The 20,413-nt window shown below is 32.8% G+C and overlaps 1 protein-coding gene and 1 long non-coding RNA gene across 12 annotated transcripts in view; one reads left to right on the forward strand and one right to left on the reverse strand.

Moving 5' to 3' along the window:
- The window catches only part of dysc (whirlin protein dyschronic), a 76,090-nt gene extending 57,651 nt beyond the window's left edge, over positions 1-18,439 (forward strand). For 10 of the 11 annotated variants that reach the window (XM_029308836.2, XM_029308832.2, XM_029308843.2 and 7 more), the window contains 4 exons: positions 4,438-4,662; positions 10,524-10,829; positions 12,027-12,105; positions 12,528-18,439. In XM_029308836.2, the coding sequence (XP_029164669.2) occupies positions 4,438-4,662; positions 10,524-10,829; positions 12,027-12,105; positions 12,528-12,670 (753 nt within the window). In that variant the 3' untranslated portion in view covers positions 12,671-18,439. The remainder of the gene's footprint in view (positions 1-4,437; positions 4,663-10,523; positions 10,830-12,026; positions 12,106-12,527) is intronic. The other variant, XM_029308842.2, reaches the window with a different exon arrangement.
- LOC114935901 (uncharacterized) overlaps positions 1-20,413 on the reverse strand; it is a 66,572-nt gene that overhangs the window by 14,204 nt on the left and 31,955 nt on the right. The window lies entirely within an intron of this gene.

Genomic DNA, 20,413 nt, shown 5'->3' on the forward strand with positions numbered 1-20,413 from the left:
ATCGGAAACATTTCCTCTCTCTTTCTCTTTTCTTTGTTCTTCAATAAGCTTCAATTTGACAGGAATTTTAGCATGCATTTTTTGAAGTATTATTAGCTTGGAATAATATAGGAATTATATATCTATATAATGTTTTAGTTGTATTTTCTATGTACCTTTCGTACTTGAGTTTCTACGAGAATAGGATTTAATGCAGTTTTAATGTGGAAATTATAATGTATACGAATGCGCTAGAAGTTCGTCGAACTTTCACGCATTGCGTCAGTCTTCAAACCAGTTCGTGAGTGACACCTACGCATTCTGTAGATCGACATGATCCATATTCGTTCGCTACAGTCAACAATCTACAGATCGACGAGTTAGGTGTGGCCAATGCACGACTAATAAAAAATTCTTATCTCTGTTCAAATTGAATTACCGCTTGCTTATCGGCTACACCTCTTTTTTTTAGCGCTGCCTTTGCAAAAATTTTTCGCTTTCAAGATAATGCATTGAAAATAACAAATATTATTTTAACAAATTCCACAGCTTTTGCGCGATTCTTTTATCATTATCATAGATGGATTTTCTAATAATAGAAATCATTTATTACGTCTCAATCCATTAGCATGCTAGTTTATTAATATCTTAAATTATGTTTTCTTTAATAATTAACTAGTATGTTAATTAAAATTTTTTGTAAGAGTTGAATTTTAAATAAATGTTTTCGATAGATATCATCATGTCATAACAAAAGGAACATTATTTACTATGGTTTCCGCGAATATATACGACCGGTTGTTCGACTACTCCAATTTTTGCAGAAACGAAACTTCTTCACCGACTGTTTAACCGCAGAATCTCTTTAAACGCGACAATTGACCTACATTCGTGAGATATCATAAAATATCGGGTCTTCCTTCTCGGGTTCCACTTCGGGGCCCACCCGATACCCCGTGTTTTATTCTACGTGATCCACGCACATAACGGAACGTCGTCCCGAAACTTTCTCCGACGACGGCGACGGACCCATTAATAACCGACAATGATTATTATTTCCTGCTGTTGCCGTCGCGAACCGAGGTTACTAGGTGACCACGAATACGCGATTTGAATTTAGAACAGAGTCGCCCGAGGTCGAGACCACTCAACTTTTATGATTACGGTATTAATTCTTCAAATAATATATATACAGAGTGTCCGGTAACTAATGGACCAACGATTACAAATGGATTCTTTGGTCAATTTGGGAACGATTTTTCCTCAGCGAAAATGTCGAAAAAGGTCATCATTTTTTACAACTTTCCAATATTTGTCATTATGTATCTTTATAACTAAAGCCTCAAATTAAAATTTTATTATAATAAACTCTACCTGAAATTAACTAAAGAATGTAATTATGTTAGACTTTTAACTCTAAAACGTTTAGTTTTTAAAAAACCCATTTTTTTCAATTGCTTATAACTCGAAAATTATTGACTTCTTAACATTTTTGCTAAGGAAAAATCGTCTCCAAATTGGCCAGAGAATCCGCCCTTAATCATTGGTCCGTTAGTTACCGGACACCCTGTATATTTGTGTTTCCCGCTGCTCTTCCGGATATTTAAAATTCAGGATTTTGATCTTGACATAAATCAACCGAGTAGCTAACAATTTTTCCTTTCACAATTCAGGGTGTCCAGCAAACTCGATTAAAAAAATTCCTTCCTTTTTCAGATTTTAAAAATTTCATTTTTAATTAATCATCGATTGAAAGAATATCAAGGTGTCCAACAAACTCAATGAAAAAAATTCCTTGACCTTTTCAGATTTTCCAAGACCAGAAATTCATTTTTCCCTTGACATTTTAGTATTATTTTTTCCAAATATATAATTTCTATATATCTGTATGATAAATCAATTAAATGTTAAATTATGAAATCCTTGAGATATTTTTGCCAACAATGAAAAGTTTCGGAAGTTGAAATAACAGAAATTTAAATCAATTATACAATCTGCATTATGTACGATAATCGAAAATAATCACCTTTTTATTTTTTAGTTTTATCTCTATTAAACATTAAAATAAAATAACACGACGATGAAAATATAAATTAACGAATACGCTGCAGATGAATCGATTTTTAACAACACAGAAAATTAACGTGCTGGAAGTCAAGGAAAAGTTTATATTTATTTAATGAAAAATTTCAAATTGAGAAAAATGTAGAATAATGTAAAAAAATGCAGATAAATAGTAAAATTTCCTGACAATTCCAAATTTATAAAATTCCCTAACAATTGCACATTCCTAAAAAAGACAAGATCTGTTTTCATGACAGAAAATTACAATACTCGATTTTTTGAGCATACAAAAATATATATCTTAATCTTTTTAGAGATCGTCAGGAGTTAATAATGACATAAAAAGTTTCTCGTCTTTCTTGCCTCGATCTCTTCGTAATGATCGTCAGATGTAGTAATGCTTAATGCTTGCGGAAATTACAGTCTGGTGTAACTAATATTAAGACACTATGAAACGAAGTTTGTTGGTATCATATAACTGGTTTCGTACGATCTTGGGTAGTTAGGGAGACGTGCTCCAGTTAAGATGGCAACAATCGGACCCACCACGCCGTTACGCGTCCCAGCGCAAAACGATCATAAACGCGCGCGTGTGTCGATCATGTAAGTCCCATAATCACTCCCAGGAGCGAGACCGAAAGAAAGAGACCGTCCGGTATAGCGCTTTCTAAGTATCGTTTTTCCCGCACGATCATAATTCTCTCGAGAGAGACCGGTAAACCGAGTGCTACAAGCTTGTTTTACCGTAATGCGCGACGAAATAAATCTTGAAGAAACATTTACGAGCGACTAAAAGCAGCTACGCTGCTCCAAATATCTTGTGGAAAAAATTGCAAGAGAAGAAAATATACAAGTGTAACGTAACTTGAGAAAATAATTACTTTATTATGTAGGTAATTACTGTGGCTGGCCGATGAAGACAGAAATCTTGCGGAAATATTGATTTTAGAATAAGAAATTAATTAAACACTTAGGTAAAATTTTAAAAATAAAGCAAATAAGAGAGATTAAAGTGGAGGCAAGACTATATAGTTTCTTAACAAGTTTAATTGTGTTTATTGCTTGTAATTTCGGAGAGCAAGAATATATAACACAATCAAGCTTATTCAAGAGATTAAAAATACAATACGGGGGTGTCGAAAAAAAAAAACGTATCAACCTCACATTTATTTCAATTAGAAATTATAATTTCTAAATGTTGTTAAAAAATAAAAGAAAAATAAATAATTTAAATGACAATTCCGAAATTTGATTTCGTGTATAAGGGGTTGATACGTCTGATCTATAAATCCTTTTACACAAATACATTCCTTCTTCGAATATTCACTCTCATTCATCTCGATGCTGCTCCAACTATCTTGTATAAAAAATAGCAAGAGAATAAAAGTGTAGCATAACTTAAAAATATAACTTTATTATGTAAGTAATTACTGTGGCTGCCCGATAAAGACAGGAATCTTGCGGAAAGATTGACTTTAGGATAAGAAATTAATTCAATAGTTAGTTAAAATTAAAGATAAAGCAAATAAGAGAGATTAAAGTGGAGACAAGACTATACAATTCCTTTATATAGTTTCTTAATAAGTTTAATTGTGTTTATTACTTGTACTTTCGAAGAGCAAGAATATATAAACACAATCAAGCTTATTTAGAAATTAAAAATACAATATGGGGGTGTGAAAAAAAGAACGTATCAACCTCGCATACATTTCAATTAGAAAATATAAATTCAAAATTTTATTGAAAAATAAAAGGAAGACAAAATATAATTTTATCACGCAGACTCAATTAATGAATTTTAATGACAATCCCAAAATTTGATTTCATGTATAAAGAGTTGATACGTCTGATCTACACAGTTGAAAAATTTTTGTGTTAATTTAACATAATATGGATATGTTAAATAGAGACACAAATATTATGTAATAAATTTTGTGTAAAATTAACATATTTTTAAACAAATATGTTAATTTTAGATTTTATCATCCCCACTTATATTATAAAATAGAAAATCCACATTTTTCCTGTAAATTTTAACAAAAAAATCTTGTCACTAATAAAGCAGAACATACTTGCATTGTATTATTTCTACATTCTCTTTCAGTTCTTTTAACAATTCAACATTTAAGTTCAATTAACAGAACAGTAATGTGTTAAATATTTAACACAAAAATTTGACCGTTTTTAACAAGAAACCAGAAATTAGTCTACTGTATGTAAATAAATCCTTTGACACAAAACACGAAAGCCTTCTTCAAACATTCACCCTCATTCATCTCGATTCGACGTTCGCGCCCGCATCGTTCGCGTGCACATGTAAATTAGCATAAGGGGTGGACGTGGGTGCTAACATGAGGCATTTCCGGTTGTGTTACGCGCGAACGTGCGGCTTAGGAAAGCGACGGGTGTTGCGAGGGTAGCGACGCCGAGATGATCGGTAACGGGAGACGCGGCGCTGGCGATCGGGATCGCGATTTGGAGGAAGATGACGAGCTCGAGAGCAGGGAGGAAAGGAGCTCGGAGAGTGGAGGTGGTGGGGGTTTCGGTGGTTGGAGATCCCACTTGCTTGGTGGGCTAACGCAACGCGTCAAATCCTGGTACTGGGGCGCCAGGCCCCTCGTAAGTTTTCCTATCCAGAGAACACAATCTTTTTCTCTCTCTTTCTCTTTCTCTTTTCTTTTTCTTTTAATCTCAGACACGCACGATTTTATCTCTCGTTTCTTTTGTCTTCTTCTTGTCGTTTCTTTTGTCTCACGCTCTCTGCCGCCTTTTGACATTTTGCACCGTCTCGTGGAAAAATCAGAGGACAAGGGCATTAGGGGGAAAAAAAAGGGAAATCCCAACATTTCGATTAAAAATTAAAGTTTGGGGAAGGTCTTTTTTATTTCTTTTTGTTCGATATATTTTATGTTCTTTTCTAATCTTATTTAATTTTTTATTTTTCGATCCTATTTATTTTTAAATCTTATTTAATATTCAACAGAATAATTGAAATTTTGTATTAATTTTTTGCATATGAATTTTCATTTGATATTTTGTAATCGTTATTATAATCATTCTGTTATTCTGAATTATTAAAAAATTCTATTTTAATCTTTTTAATCTAAATTTTTATTTTATTATCGATTTAAATTATAATCAATATTAAAAATTAAAATTAAAATCAGGAATTAAATTAGATTTGAATTCCCGATTTTAGTTTTAATTTATTGATTATAATTTTACTTTAAGATTTTATTTTTTAAAAAATGCCATTTATTTTTTGTGAACACTTTTGGAAGAGTAAATGCATATGGTATCGATTTAATAATCGAATATACCTCCATCAAATAGAAGAGGGTATAATCAGTGCAACGTAGCGATTTTCATATCGGAGGAAACGTAGAGAACTCGTTCCATCCGGATCTCGCCGGAAGTGTCGATAACATCTCGGCGAAAAATTACAATGCGAAGCGAAATCGTAATCGAGTCCATCGCACAATTGCTTAATATATTCGATATGACATCATAATGCATAGAGAAATTATTATATTATTGCAAATTGTTTCCGTATATTTTATTTTTCTAACTATATTTCATTATTTATATAAGATATATATTCTCTCTGTTATTTTTATCATTTACGGTCTCTAAAATTTTATTTGTATTGCTATTTATTTATTTCAAATAAAATTGTTATTTTTAAAAAATTATTAAAAATTATTAAAAATTATTAGCTACGATTCATAATAAATTTTCATTTTTTCATTTAAATAAACGATCGCGCTATACACATTTAAATTCTGAATTATAACGAAATATAATCGAGACAAGGTGAAATAGGACTGCAACATACAGTAATAAAGTCTCGCAATAAAAATCGCATTATACTGGAACAACGAGAAATCGTAAACCTTCGATGAGGTCGCAGTTGCATCTGTCGCATTTGAAATATCCGGGTCGCAAAATAATATAGAAAAAAAAAAAAAATAATAATTTGCGAGTGATGCAAAAACGTATAAACAGATTTTCAAAACACAATTGTACTGATAATTGAATTATTTCAATTACACGATAACTAAAAAGTGGTTATAGAAAAAATCATATTTTCCGAAAAGATATATTCCATTTTTTTTCACGGGATCTCATAATATGAGAAAGGATAAATAACACAGATAAACGCAACGCGGCGCGAAAATTATTGTTCGATTCGAACTATTGGAAACATTTTCTCACTTAGGCATGAATTCTTTTTCCTAATTAAATTTCTCTTTTTCTCTTTCTCTCTCTCTCTCTCTCTCTCTCTCTCTCTATCTCTCATACACACACATAAACACACAAACACACACACACACACACACACGTCATACGATCAAGTGTCCTTGTGCTCCTAGAGCTAGCGAGATTAGTCGACATAGCGTTAGGTGTTGTACGTGTTTTTTATCTTAGATGTCTTGCACATGCTACTTTTTACGATTTGTCCTTAAGCACGATCACTATTTTATAATTATACATATATACAGAGCGTCTCATCTGCCTCATGTCGAATTTCGACCACAGATTCAGATGAACTTGAAGCAAATTTTCCTCTCGTTAGCGAGAACTTTCAAGAAAACTCCAATTAAGACACAACAAATTTAGAAATTAAATGACAGAAATGATCTCCATATAATAAGTAATATATATATATAATCCTGTCTTTTCATTTATATAAATATTTTACGCCTTGTTTCTCCTCATAATTTCTATTTCTTTATAGCAACAATTTCAGTTAAGTGTTTAATTGCTGTAAACGGTGAGAAGAGAAAATTGCAATGCGGCATAATCCTTCTTATCACGAAATCTTTGCTAAGTAAATAGTTGTCTTCAACTTCGTCATACCAAGTCCATCGTGGAAATTTGATTGGATGAGACTTTCTATATATACACATATATTATATATACGGGCACGGGGATGTACATGCGCTATATATTCACATAGATGTCTTGGCATGCACGATCACTTTACTCATTAAAAAAAAAAAAAAAACAGAAAAGAAATTTCGCGATTTAGCTAAATAGAAATCCTGTAAAATAGTTGTCGTATTCAATGGTAATGAATTGCTGAAAAATAATTTCTTAGCGACCTGTGTAAACAAATAAATAATTCCGTCAAAGCGAAAGAACTTGATCCGAAATAAAAAGAAAACGTACTAAAACAAAGTCAATTACATCAGGATTCATCCGGTGAGAGAAATTCTGTTTCACTCGGGATTAATCTAGCTTCGCGGAAACTTTTCTCGGTTAATACGTAATGTAACGAGATAAAAAAAAAAAACTTTCGCAATATAAGTTTTTTCTTGTGCAAATTCGAGAGTCAAGGGTGGACGCGTCAAGCAGAAAGAGAAACTTTCGGTCGGACGAAAAAAAAATCGTGCGAAGCATCAATGTGGCAAGAACAGGACTCATTGTCCCGATGTTTGTGCACGCGTGAGTACACGCGTGCGTATTCGCATTGCCGCTTTGAGCATACTTTCACCGTTCTCGCTTCACGTTTCTCTCGAGGAAACAAGATGATCTAATTAACTCGATATTTACGCCTTTCGGCCGTGAACTCGACAAAATTAGATATGAGACGCGAAAAATTAATTACTTTTTCGTAGTGTTATTTGTTAATTAATTAAAATATTATAATCTATGTACATACACCCTATTTGAGATTCAGCAAGGATGTCATATACTCTGTACAATTTTAGCATAATCGAAATTTGATATTAGAGTAATTAAAATTTTTTATCAAATTCTTTTCTTAGAACACACGTGTTAATTGAAGTTTTTTTAGTCCAATAGCGTAACTTATTTAAAGATTAGTGTCGAAAAGTAAGGAATTGGATTTAAATAGCAATTTTATTTATATATAGTATGATAATTTCTTATCAAGCATTATCGTTCCAATTGCATGAGTTTCGAGTGATAGCTAAAAAAGTTTGAAAAAAATAGCTCAAGAGAAATGATCGGGATCTTTTCTATTACATCTTCTAATATAATTTTTTATATCAACATAATAATACAACTAATTTTATATGTTTTCTACAATATATATTATCACATGAATTTTTCTTTGCTGTACCCGATGAGATAGAAAAGAGCCGATATAATTGTTGTTAGCGCAGTGAGAGATTAGTATCGCAGAATTAGCCGTACACTGAGGCCAGTTGATTAGTTAGTCGGATTATTAGTAACGTTGATGACAAGTGTCGCGACTGGAAATATATCTCTGCTATCGATGTGTCGTTTCTGCTGCGCACTCGAGCGACGGTAAGCCGATATCGCATACGGAATCGGTGCCGATGGGTGGCGACAAATATATATATATATATAGAGCGACAATTAGTTGTGTGATAACGACAACACCACCGCCACCACACCACAACCACCACTCTCTCTCTCTATCTCTATCTCTCCGAGCACCACCAACACCCAACTGCTACCAGCCTGCCATCAGCAAGCATGACTCAATTTTTTGATATATAATATATACATATATATATATGCATATATGTATATATTCTTGTGTGGTCCATATATACGTACATATATTAAATGAACATATTGATATGTATAGCCGTACACTCGCGTATGTGTACATTATATGCAGTGATGGGTAAGATACATTTAAAATGTATCTCGATACAGATACGTGTCAAAAATATATCTAGGTACAGATACAGATACTCAGATACTTTTAAATTATATTTTATCATAATAATGGTAATATGCACAAAATGTTCGGAATAATTGTTTTATCTTTATTAATATTTTTATTGTTTATATTACGACTTTATTTGTTAGTCTTGACACGTGAAAAATGCCTCAAAGATATCGTCACTCAAACTATTTCGCCATGGTACTAAAATTTGACCAATGCTTAATAATCGCTTAATCGGTATTGATGACGATATGTTGATAACTTGCAGTCTTGATCTTTTCAAAATTTAAAGAATTGGGCTAGTCAAAAAAATATGTGAAAATGTATCTGCAAATGTATCTGAAAAAAGCAATTCAGATACCATGTTTTGTATCTAGATACAGATATAGATACTTCAATTCAAATATATTTCAGATACAGATTCAGATACACGAAATGTATCTAGATACAAAATTTAAAGAATTGGGCTATTCAAAAAAAAAAAATGTGAAAATGTATCTGCAAATATATCTGAAAAAAGCAATTCAGATACCATGTTTTGTATCTAGATACTTCAAATCGAATATACCTAAGATACAGATTCAGATACACAAAATGTATCTAGATACATGTATCTAGATACTACCCAACACTGATTATATGTTTGCGCATCGGCACATAATTCCACATACATGCACATAGATGATGTAATATTGCACGCAAGGAAAAGCGGAACGGAACAATGGAGTCGAATCGAATGCAAAAAAAAAAACCCGGGTAGAACTGTTGAGAAAGAATTTTTGCTCTTTTTTATTATCTAACTATATTTTCTCATTTCTCTCGATTATTAAATCTCTTTCAATTGAATTGAAAATGCGAGAAAACTTGCACTATTATTCTTAAAATATCTTCTTTGTTATTAAAGTTTACTATCATTAGAATAATAGAATGAAAATAGACTTTTTCACTACTATAAGATATCCTTTTCCATTTCTTCACTACTATTTCTATTTAATGTCCACAGCACGCTAGATAAGGCATGCGAGATGAAAAAAAAAAAAAATAAAAGTATCGAGAGGATAGAATTGGAATGCACCATAAAATATATGCATCCGTTTCAAATACACTTCTCTCTATCAGCTTCCGATCAGCACTTTCGTATTTTACGTCGGAATTAACATTTCGCGGAGGAATGTGCTTGAAAAACTGCGAAAGTTCGAGAATTATGGCGTTCTCAACGCACCCATATTTCTATTTCGTATACCGGAAGCTGCGTGAAGATCACCAGAACGCTCTTCCACTGCAGCGTGCACGCGAATACGCTAGCAGAAGCCTTTTTAGCTCTTGTGTGCTATCATCGTGCGCGTGTGTATGTGTGCGTGTGTATGTATGCATCGAGATAACTTTTCGGATACGCTGCAGCAGCCGTGTGCGATTTATTTTGAATGATCACATATAAAACGCTCACTCTCTTTAAATAAACTTATTATTGTATCTCTTAAATAATTATAAAATTTTAAAAATATAGATAAACATAATTTTTAAATTTAATCTTATAATAGTTGCTTATTAAATTTATTGTATTTAAACGTAAACCTCAAAAATATTAATAGCTTTAGAATTTTTAAATTCAAGAAGAATCGGACTTGTGTATAGTTTGATAGAAAATTCAAAAATCGAATAAAATTTATCGAAAGATCATTCGTATATTTTGATATAAATTTGACAAGGTACAAGTGCGTAATCGTTGAATTTCCGGTTGCTGACGCGAATCCGACGTTAGGGCGGAGAGATCCGGTGGCTATCGTTTGAATACAAATGATATCCGTTCCAGGAGCTCGCGCACAAGCTCTCGCGGAGCTTTGACATGCAGGAGGCGCAGCTGCTAGAGGAGGGTGGTTCCGGCGGCGGGCCCGCCGGAAGTGGAACCGCAGGGGGCCCGCCACGGCGGCATCACAGTGTGCAGCGGCTGACCCGCAGCGAAATGTCAGAGCGACGGGAGGAGGACGGCGCCCTGGTGGTGCCCGATCATCAGGGCAACCTGCGCATCACCGTGAAAAAGACCAAATCGATTCTAGGCATCGCCATTGAAGGCGGCGCTAACACCAAGCATCCACTGCCCCGGATCATCAACATACACGTGAGTTTGTTTTTAATTAATCATCGATTGAAAGAATATCAGGGTGTCTAGCAAACTCAATGAAAAAAATTTCCTGACTTCTTCTGATTTTCCAAGAAATTAATTTTTTCCCTGACTTTTTAGTATTATTTTTGCAAATATACACGTGTTTGTTTTTAATTGATCATCGATTGAAAGAATATCAGGGTGTCCAGCAGACTCAATGAAAAAAATTTCCTGATTTCTTCTGATTTTCCAAGACCAGAAATTCATTTTTTCCCTGATTTTTTAGTATTATTTTTGCAAATATACACGTGAGTTTGTTTTTAATTAATCATCGATTGAAAGAATATCAGGGTGTCCAGCAGACTCAATGAAAAAAATTCCCCGACTTTCTCAGATTTTCCAAGACCAGAAATTAATTTTTTCTCTGACTTTTTAGTATGATTTTTTCCAAATATACACGTGAGTTCAAAAATTCAATTATTGAGACAAATGTAGAATAATGTGGAAAAATGCAGATAAATAATAAAATTTCCTGACTTTTCCCTGACAATTCCAGGTTTGTAAAATTCCCTGACCGCTAGACACTCTGAATATAAAATTAGAAAAATTGGAAAAAATATTGAAACACGAAGAAAGATTCGAGTGAGGCCAGATATCGGTTTAGAGGATAATTAAAATGAGATCTTGAAGAAAGTTTATGTACAATTGAAAAATGATGTTAATAGGAGTAAATTAAAACAAGAGATATATGTATAAGGCTAATAAATGTACTGGATATAATGATCTCTGTTTTTGTTTGTATGTAAATGAATAATGCATAAATAAATATGTTTTTATATCTTTGAGTTAATAAATTCAGTACTTAATTATTTAAGAGGGGAAATTTAGAAATGGCAGAAGATTTTGTATACATTCTTGAGATTAAATGAACGCAAGCCTTATAAAGTATTCTATATAAATAATTATGCGTAGTACGTTAATGATACTAATTAATATTTCTCGAATCTTTTTAACAAAATCCATTACGGCAAAAATTATCTCATATATTACGTTCATTAAACAAGGTACACTCGATTTAAATGAAGTTCTGCTCCACCGAAACGCACAATTAATAATCTGCGTCGAGCGAATTTATCGCCGGCACCATTTACGACGGCATAAACAATATTATGCCATAAATATGACTAACGCATGTGTGGTAATTCGTTGCAGGACAATGGAGCAGCTTACGAGGCTGGTGGCCTCGAAGTCGGCCAGCTCATCCTTGAAGTCGATGGTCAGAAAGTTGAAGGTAATGTTAGCAAGACATTTTTACAGTATGCTAATTATTTTTTTATCATAAGTCTAGGATCCTAAATATTGTAAACTTTTAATAAAAATTTTTTTTGAGCAGTAATAGTGATCAAATTCCAATTCAAACTTGATCACAAAAGAATTTTCAAAATAATATAAATTCATTTTTTTAAAAAGACATTTTTACAGAATGCTAATTATTTTTTATCATAAGTCTAAGATCCTGAATATTCTAAAATTTAAATTTCTTTGAATAGCAGTAGTAATAAAATTCCAATTCAAACTTGATCCCAAAAGAATTTTCAAAATGATATAAATTAATTTCTTCTCAACAAATAATTAAACAATGAATTCTATAGAATTGAAAAATGTCTAAATTGAATTCTATGGACAATGACATTAATTGTGCATTACTTGCAGGACTTCATCATCAAGAGGTCGCGCGATTGATCGCCGAATCGTTCGCACGTCGCGATCGCAATGAGATCGAGTTTCTGGTGGTCGAGGCGAAGAAGAGCAACTTGGAGCCGAAGCCGACGGCGCTTATATTCCTGGAAGCGTAGCAAGAATCTCCCACCTCCGAGCCGGAACCACCCTAGCTCAGTCTGACGAAAGCTCGGCCAGCGGCGAATCAGCTCGATCGTCGTTGAATCCGATCGAGGCTTGAACCGAAAGACTAATCAAAAGAATCTCGAGGAGAGTCTCTCTTCTCCATTCGGATTGCCGAGCTTGTCGATCAGCTGCTAACTGATTAATCTGGCCCTGGTGGTGGGAATTCTACTTTACTTCACGAAGCAAAAAATGTCGCGAGGCGAGAAGAGCGAAGAAGAAGAAGAAGAAGAAGAAGAAGAAGTCGCAAAGGAGGTCTGAACTGGCGTTGCCGCAGATATACCGATATTTCGACTTTCTTTGATAGGCCGCTTTGAAAACCCGGAATCTGTGCTAAACGAGACAAGAAATCCTGGAAATGTTCCTGGCAAGTCGTGTACTCGCTCGGACTTTTTCTGCCCTCGCGATTGACTGAAGATCGCGCGCGAAATCGGCATAAAACTAACCGCGCGAAGAAGAGTTACCTTATTGTGTATATATACATACATACCGCTATTGTACATATTCTTACAACAGACAGTTCGATAGAAGAAGCAAATAGTCATATGTATCACGAGGGAAACTGGTGAAATCCGAGGATTCCCGGCAACGCCGGTCCCGATCTCGAATCGGAACTGTTCACCAAATCAATTGCGCGATCATCGTCGCGATGCAGCTCGGTAAAGCGAAACGCGAGTGCATTGGTAATTTTTTCGCAAGACCTCGAAGAGATAAAGGAAGGAAGAAATATCACATATATTTTATTTTTCATCGTCGAGGATTAAAAAAAGAAGCGAAGGATCGTGCAATGTGCCAAACTAATTAACACGAGCCGTATATACTAATAAAGCTATAATCGATAAGAGATTGATTTGGAGAGAAAAAGGAGAGGGAGAAGGAGAAAAACTTTGGAAGAAACGCGTGATGTGATATGTCACGCGCGATTGGCAAAATGTGCAAGAAAATGCAACGAGAGAGAGTGCGGACCTACATGCTCATAGTGTAGCTGCGTGAATGATTACCTCACAGATACACTCATAGACAAACATACACACATACACAACACTAACGTTTAACACGAATATTATAATTGCGCGAAATCCGAGTTTCGATGGCGGAAATTCGTGTCGATTCGAGTCGAGATTAATAATCTCGCGACGTTGATTATATATATAATTATGAGAGTTATGGCAGACATTTGTATCCAAAAGGTAGAAGGGTGCAAGTCTGGAAGTCCTACTTCAAGAGAAGTTTGGAAAGTTTGGAAAGTTCGGAAATTAAGTCAAGAAAAATTGAATTACATTAAATCAAATACCAAAAATGAAATAGATACAAAATTTGCGTTCTCGATTTAAGATTTTTTTGTTTTTCGAACAAATAGATAATATATCAAATTTTAGCAGTTTTTAACTTTAATAATTTATTTCTGATAATTTTGGACTTGCTTCTTTCTGCTTCCTGGATACGATTAAGTAGATCAAGATTCTCGTTAATTCGAATGATTAGGTGTCATTCGGCTGGTTCTCGAAATTGCGCCTAATAACGCTTAGTAGTCTGTTAAATGTTACTGTATAGATTAAAGTTGATATAGTTGATAGACGTTGATTCGTCGTTAGGACGTTACGCGTTGTTCGTTTATTGCGTTGTCAGTTGTGTGTTAGACAATTTTTCCTCTCTCGGGCACGCGATATATTTGTGAATAAACGCATACAATTTAATTTAATTTGGCGTAATTTATCAAATTAAAATTTCTTGAAATTAAATGAACAATAAGATACATTCTGTTATATCTATCTCTATTTGTGCTGAGATTAATTTGTCAACACTGATTAATTTTCTTATTGAAAAATCTACATTTCTAAATTGTCATTTCCCTAGTTTGAATATTTATGGCCACAAAATTGCATTGCTAACAAAAATAAAAATTGATATTCAATAAAAATAAAAATGGAAAAGATGAGTAATTTTTATAGATCTTGTATGCGTGACAGATATATCTCGCGATCCGAGAAGGGATTAATAATAATATTTTTTTGACTGTCGAGTATAGCCGAAATACGTCGATGATCGTCATCGAAACGGAATTAACGACGATCTTGATCGAGATCGAAATGATTGTTACATTGCGGACGTTGTTAAGGCTTAAAAGAAGTATATTACTCACGTACACACTATGTACACACATATTTATATATACATGTACATATAAGTATTATGGTATGAAAAATTACCGTAGTGGAATTGCAAATCGTACCTATCTACTAGGCGTCTCAAGCGTCTCGCGCCGAAAGGAAAATAATTTAAAAATAAAAATAAAATTTAAAAATAATAAAAAAGCGTACACGCGCGGTATTTTCAAAGAGAAACTATAAAAAATTAGAGGTGCATGCAACATAGTAAGGGCCTGATCGAGTTCGAGTTTAAGCGAAGAGAAATCGCGGACGATCCTGAGAAACGAGGAAAAGGTTCCTAGATATCAAATTTATCATCTTAGGAAAAAATGTGCATTCACACAAATAAAATAAAAAATATAGCTTTCGTCTTTTGTTTTTATATTTAAAATTAAGTATAATATTTTAAATATTTTCTATATTATTATAGATTTTTGCGCAAATATTTATCTTATTTGTAGTTGAGAGAAGCGCAAGAGACAAAATTATTAAAAAAAGAATCCATTTTATTTCTTTTTTTCTTTTGCTACTAATGAATTACTAACAGTTATAAAACAAAAAATCAAAGCTTGTTTTGTTCCCTCGAATCAGAAAAATTTATCTAACAATAAACAACAAAATACTATAAATGTATATCCATTTTTGCGAATGTGTATTATTCTGACGAATAGATGTAAATCACGAAATAATTCGAACGACTGAATTTCGAAGATACAAAAACTACTGTTCATATAGGTAAATGATAAAGAGAACAGAGAGAATGAATAATAATGAATCATGTATTTTAATACGATAATTGCTCAGAAAATAATTCGATCGTTCGCGATTTCTCCGATTAAAACAAAAATACAAAGTTAAAACTATAGAATATACGCGTGCGAGCAATTGTGCTGTTGTATGAATGCCAAATCGAGCCACAAACGAGCAAAGGGAAATACTTAACTACAGTATCTAGGCAATTAATCTCTTGCCACATGGTATAATACATGAAAAAATTATGTGTATATACATATATATCAATTCTATATATATATATATATATTTTTACAATATATTAACATATAAAGATGCAATAGATTTGCATATAAAGTTTTCATTATCTTTATTAAATATATAGTAAATTAAACATTTAAATTAAATTTGAAATAAAATATTTGAAGGAAAATTTTCATTATACTCGATTGAATTTATTTGCACAAAAATTTTGGTTCGTTCTTACGCCGTAATAAATTTTTCCTTTCATTACTAAGAAAAAAATGATTTCCGATTTAATCGGGAAACTAATCACATACATATCGTAAGAGATTAATAGCCAAAGATTTCAGCAAATGTGCCAAAAAGTTTGCGCTTAATTACACCGATCAACGATAATGGCGATTTCAGCTGGTATCGTCACGTCGGAAAAGAAGAAGAAAGGCAACAACAAGAGAAGGATTTCCCGGAGCATAAATCTTTTCTTGGCTATTCTTTTGTAGCACGCACACGGGAGCATAATGAGTCGCTTTAATCACTATGTCGCAGATATGAGAAGAACGAGAAAGCCGAGTTTTGCGCCTCTCATTTCCCTTCGGACGAGAGAAAAGGAATGATAAAATTTGTCTCGTTAGATTAAGACGTGACTTATCGAAAGAATCGAAGTGCCCGACTCGAAAGACGAGAAAGAACGAGGGGTGGAATTTCGGAAAGCGACGGGGAAGAAAGCACTATACGAGGGGACTTGACAGATCAAATAAGATGAGATATTTTTGTAAAGCTTTCGATGTACCGCAATCCCAGAAAAACGTTTCGAAGATCTCAGCTGACATATCCGATAATGCCTTATCGCTTTTAAAAATCGAGAACTATTGGGGAACGCGCTATGCGAGAAAAGACAAAGAACCGGAATTGTGAGACACATTTGATATACACGATCCTAATCCATTTCCCGCCTTCCGAGAGAAACAAATCGCGAGACACTCGGTAGTGTCCCAAAATTATTATATACATATATAATAATGCAATGTGAGAATACTTGTTTTAAAAAATCTATCTCTTCTTTTTCAAAACTTTTTCAAGTCTCTTTTAAAAACCTTCTTTAACTACAAAGTTAAAGGAAGATTCAAAAAATAGATAACGAGAGATAATTAAAACAACGATGTAAAGAGAGAAAGGTTAAATTGCGCAAGACGCTAATATTAAACAGAGTATTAATTAATTAGCGAATTTCTAAGTAGCTAAAACATCTATTTATTTTGGTATGCATGCAAGCACGAAATTTTCGATTCGCGAAATTATACAGCTTTGTTTGTGCACTAATTGAACTATGCTCAAAATTTAATCCCGAGTGAGCTCTAATAATACTCTTTAACCGATAGTTTTCTAACATAAAAGTAGCTGGTCTAATTTTCCTCAATTTTCCTCGAAAATCTCGTTTAAGATTAAAGAGCTAAAGCTATATATTTAAATTTAAAATTGTGAAAGCCACTTTTGCGATATAATATATATTTCAAAATATATATATAACAAATTATTTAATTTTATTAATGCGCTCCTCTTTTAATAAAATAACATGTTAAAGTTTTTCCAGCAAAATCCTCGATCCTAATAGCTTTAATGCGTAATCTGCTGATCCTTCCATATAAAAATGACCAATCTATTATCATTTAAAAATTGGATAGAAAACCAACTTAAATTAATAGTAACGATTAAAAAGTCTCGCGTAATTCCTAGCTCTTATTTATTTATCGTATTTCGAAAAAAGAAAGAGGGATGAAAAGAGAGAAGCGGAGAAAGCGCTAAAAGAAATGTGCTATTATCACGTCACACAAAATTATTTTTTTACTTATTACATCATAATTTATAGTATTGAACGGATATATAGCGTAGCAAATATTTCTGTAATTAATTAATATATGTTTAATTTGAAAATTTAAATAATTAAATAATTAAAATAATTTTTTTGAATTGGAAAAATAGTAATAATTTCTTTTTTAATGTTGTTATCTATGAATTGACGTGATAAAAGTCATAAAAGTTTGCGTGACAGGGCAATAGCGCGTCCCATCATTAAAACCGACACGTAAAAAGAAATCAGTATAATTGTAATCGTAATTTACTATTGTACATACGTAAGGTCTCGTTCATACGCGTTTCATAGATCATCTCTTTTGCAATCAAACTTATATACATCTCCGACATACGTACATGGTACATCCACTTACCCACATACACAAACAGGCGGATATATAAGATGCATGGATCAAAGCGAAATCAGCGCGCCGGATTGCGTTAACTATGAATAATTCGTCACTTTATTGTACGCCTCGAGGAAAAATGTTGTTGCAAAAAAATAAATAAGAAAAATTAAAATAAATCACCTCACATACACACACGACCACATAAAAAGCCACGTGTCAGAAGGCGATTGTGACACGTGAAAGCGTAGCGCGTAGCTCACGACACGGCATGGCACGTGCGAGTGCGCGCTGCCATTATTATTATTGTTCTTATCATTATGATGATTATGGTGATTATTATTACTACGATGATGACGATTATTATTACTATAATTGAATAAAACGTTCACCACGAGAATCAGACTTGTCGCTCTATACAACAAATCTATCTCTCAATTTCCTCTCTCTCTCTCCGCTTTCTTCTTCCTATCTTGAATATTAATATTTTTTTTCAAGCGCTATCTAAATAATATTTATTTAATGCTTATTAAAATATTTAAGTTTAAATATCTAGACATCACTTTAAATCATTTTAATTTTTGTGTGTTTGGTATATATGCATATATCGAATAATTTATTTTTTAAATTACTTTAGAAGAAGATGCTTCAAATGTTTGTAATTATTATTTCCTCGCGGTTATTCGCAAACCAACTCTGCGAGAGTCCACTTTCTCATTTTCTGCGAGAAAAAGCAAATAAAACGAAGATCTGTTTTATGTTGAAATTTTTACATGTAAATTTTTTGCGAAAACAAAACGTTCACTTTGCTTCGCAGCAAAAGCAGATATATGTTTATTTTCATTTGCGTCATTCGCCCGCCGTGGGATTTGGAGGTAGCGTTTGACGTAAGGAAGAGGAAAGCCAAAGCTCCCTCGCGCTGTGCTATATTTTGACGCGCGCCATAAAACGTCGACCAGTAACTATCGATCGCACTAAAAATTGTATATATCAAGAGTCGTCTAATCCGAATTACTTTGTCGATTTTCTCAACAAGTGGTAGATGCAAATAAAACTTTTATTTTCAATTTATCGCCTCTTTTTATTAGGTATTATTTAAAATTAATAGAAGATAGAAAAAGAAAGAAAAAAGTGATATATCTAGTCATTTTTTAATCATTTGTATCATCTTTAAAATACAATTTTTTCATGGCTTAATTATTTAATAATAATATCAGATTATGTAAGAACAGGTTATAAAATTATAAATAATATGAAGCTATTAAAAAATATAAAGAAAGAACGTTTTTTGCTTGCAAAGCATATATACTGTTTCTGTTTAGAAAATAAATTTGTAAAAATAGAAATATGTTCTTTCCTATTGAGGTTGATAAAACCGTATACGGGAGCACTAAAATTAGAATTCCTCCCACATAAATTTTTCTTCACAGTTTACGCGAAGCGTGATATGTAATTCTCAAATGATCGATAAAGAGAGACAAGTCTCTTACGCAACGAAACGAATGCGCACGTAACACGTAATCCTGTTAAGGTTCGTGCAAGGGTCGTAGATTGCCGCAAATTTCATTCAATTCACGAATTTATGCCTGCAAAGATCTTCGAATAAAATTACTTTAATTGGAAATTGAACTCCACACTAAAAAAAAAAAAAATTAACTTGACTAAACCTTTCAACTAAATTACTATTCTGTTAATCGAACATATCTTAGTATTTAAGGCAAATATACGTTTTGTTAGAATATGTTTTAATATGTTACATTTAATTTAAATATTTTATATGCTCAATTAACAAAATAATATTTAGTTGGAAGATTTAGTCAAGTTAACAAATTTTTTTCAGTGCATTTTAAAATGAAATTATATTAAAAATAAATAAAATCGTAAACGCGTTTTTTAATTATAAATGAAATCTAATATTTTTGAATTCTTTAACATTTTATATTATATATTAGAATTTTTTCATTAGTTCGTTAGAAGAATTATTATTGATTTAATGCAAAGAATAAAATGTGTGATCGCGTTTGATCGATAAAATTCTTTTGAGGGCGAAACGGATGGAAGTATCAGCACCTTTCCTCAAGCGTGTAGCAAAAAACGAAACGGAGGGGATTAGAAATGCAATTTGACTAAGCTTCCATTGAGTTTGTGAATTAAACGAGCCGTGACCAGCCGCACATGTCGATCTAATATTTAACAACACGTGCAAGCGAGAGTTTCTCGAGGGTAGAATCCGTTCGCACGTTATTTCGCGGTTAGGTGTCCGTTGAAATTGCTACAAAAATGTAATTATAATAATTTGCTATAGAAACTTATTATTATACGTTGTCCGATCTGTTTAGTTACATTTTATTAACTGACTTTACACACAGAAGTA

Source organism: Nylanderia fulva, unplaced genomic scaffold, assembly GCF_048542155.1.
Source record: "Nylanderia fulva isolate GAGA-0341 unplaced genomic scaffold, ASM4854215v1 Scaffold15, whole genome shotgun sequence".
Lineage (NCBI taxonomy): Eukaryota > Metazoa > Arthropoda > Insecta > Hymenoptera > Formicidae > Nylanderia > Nylanderia fulva.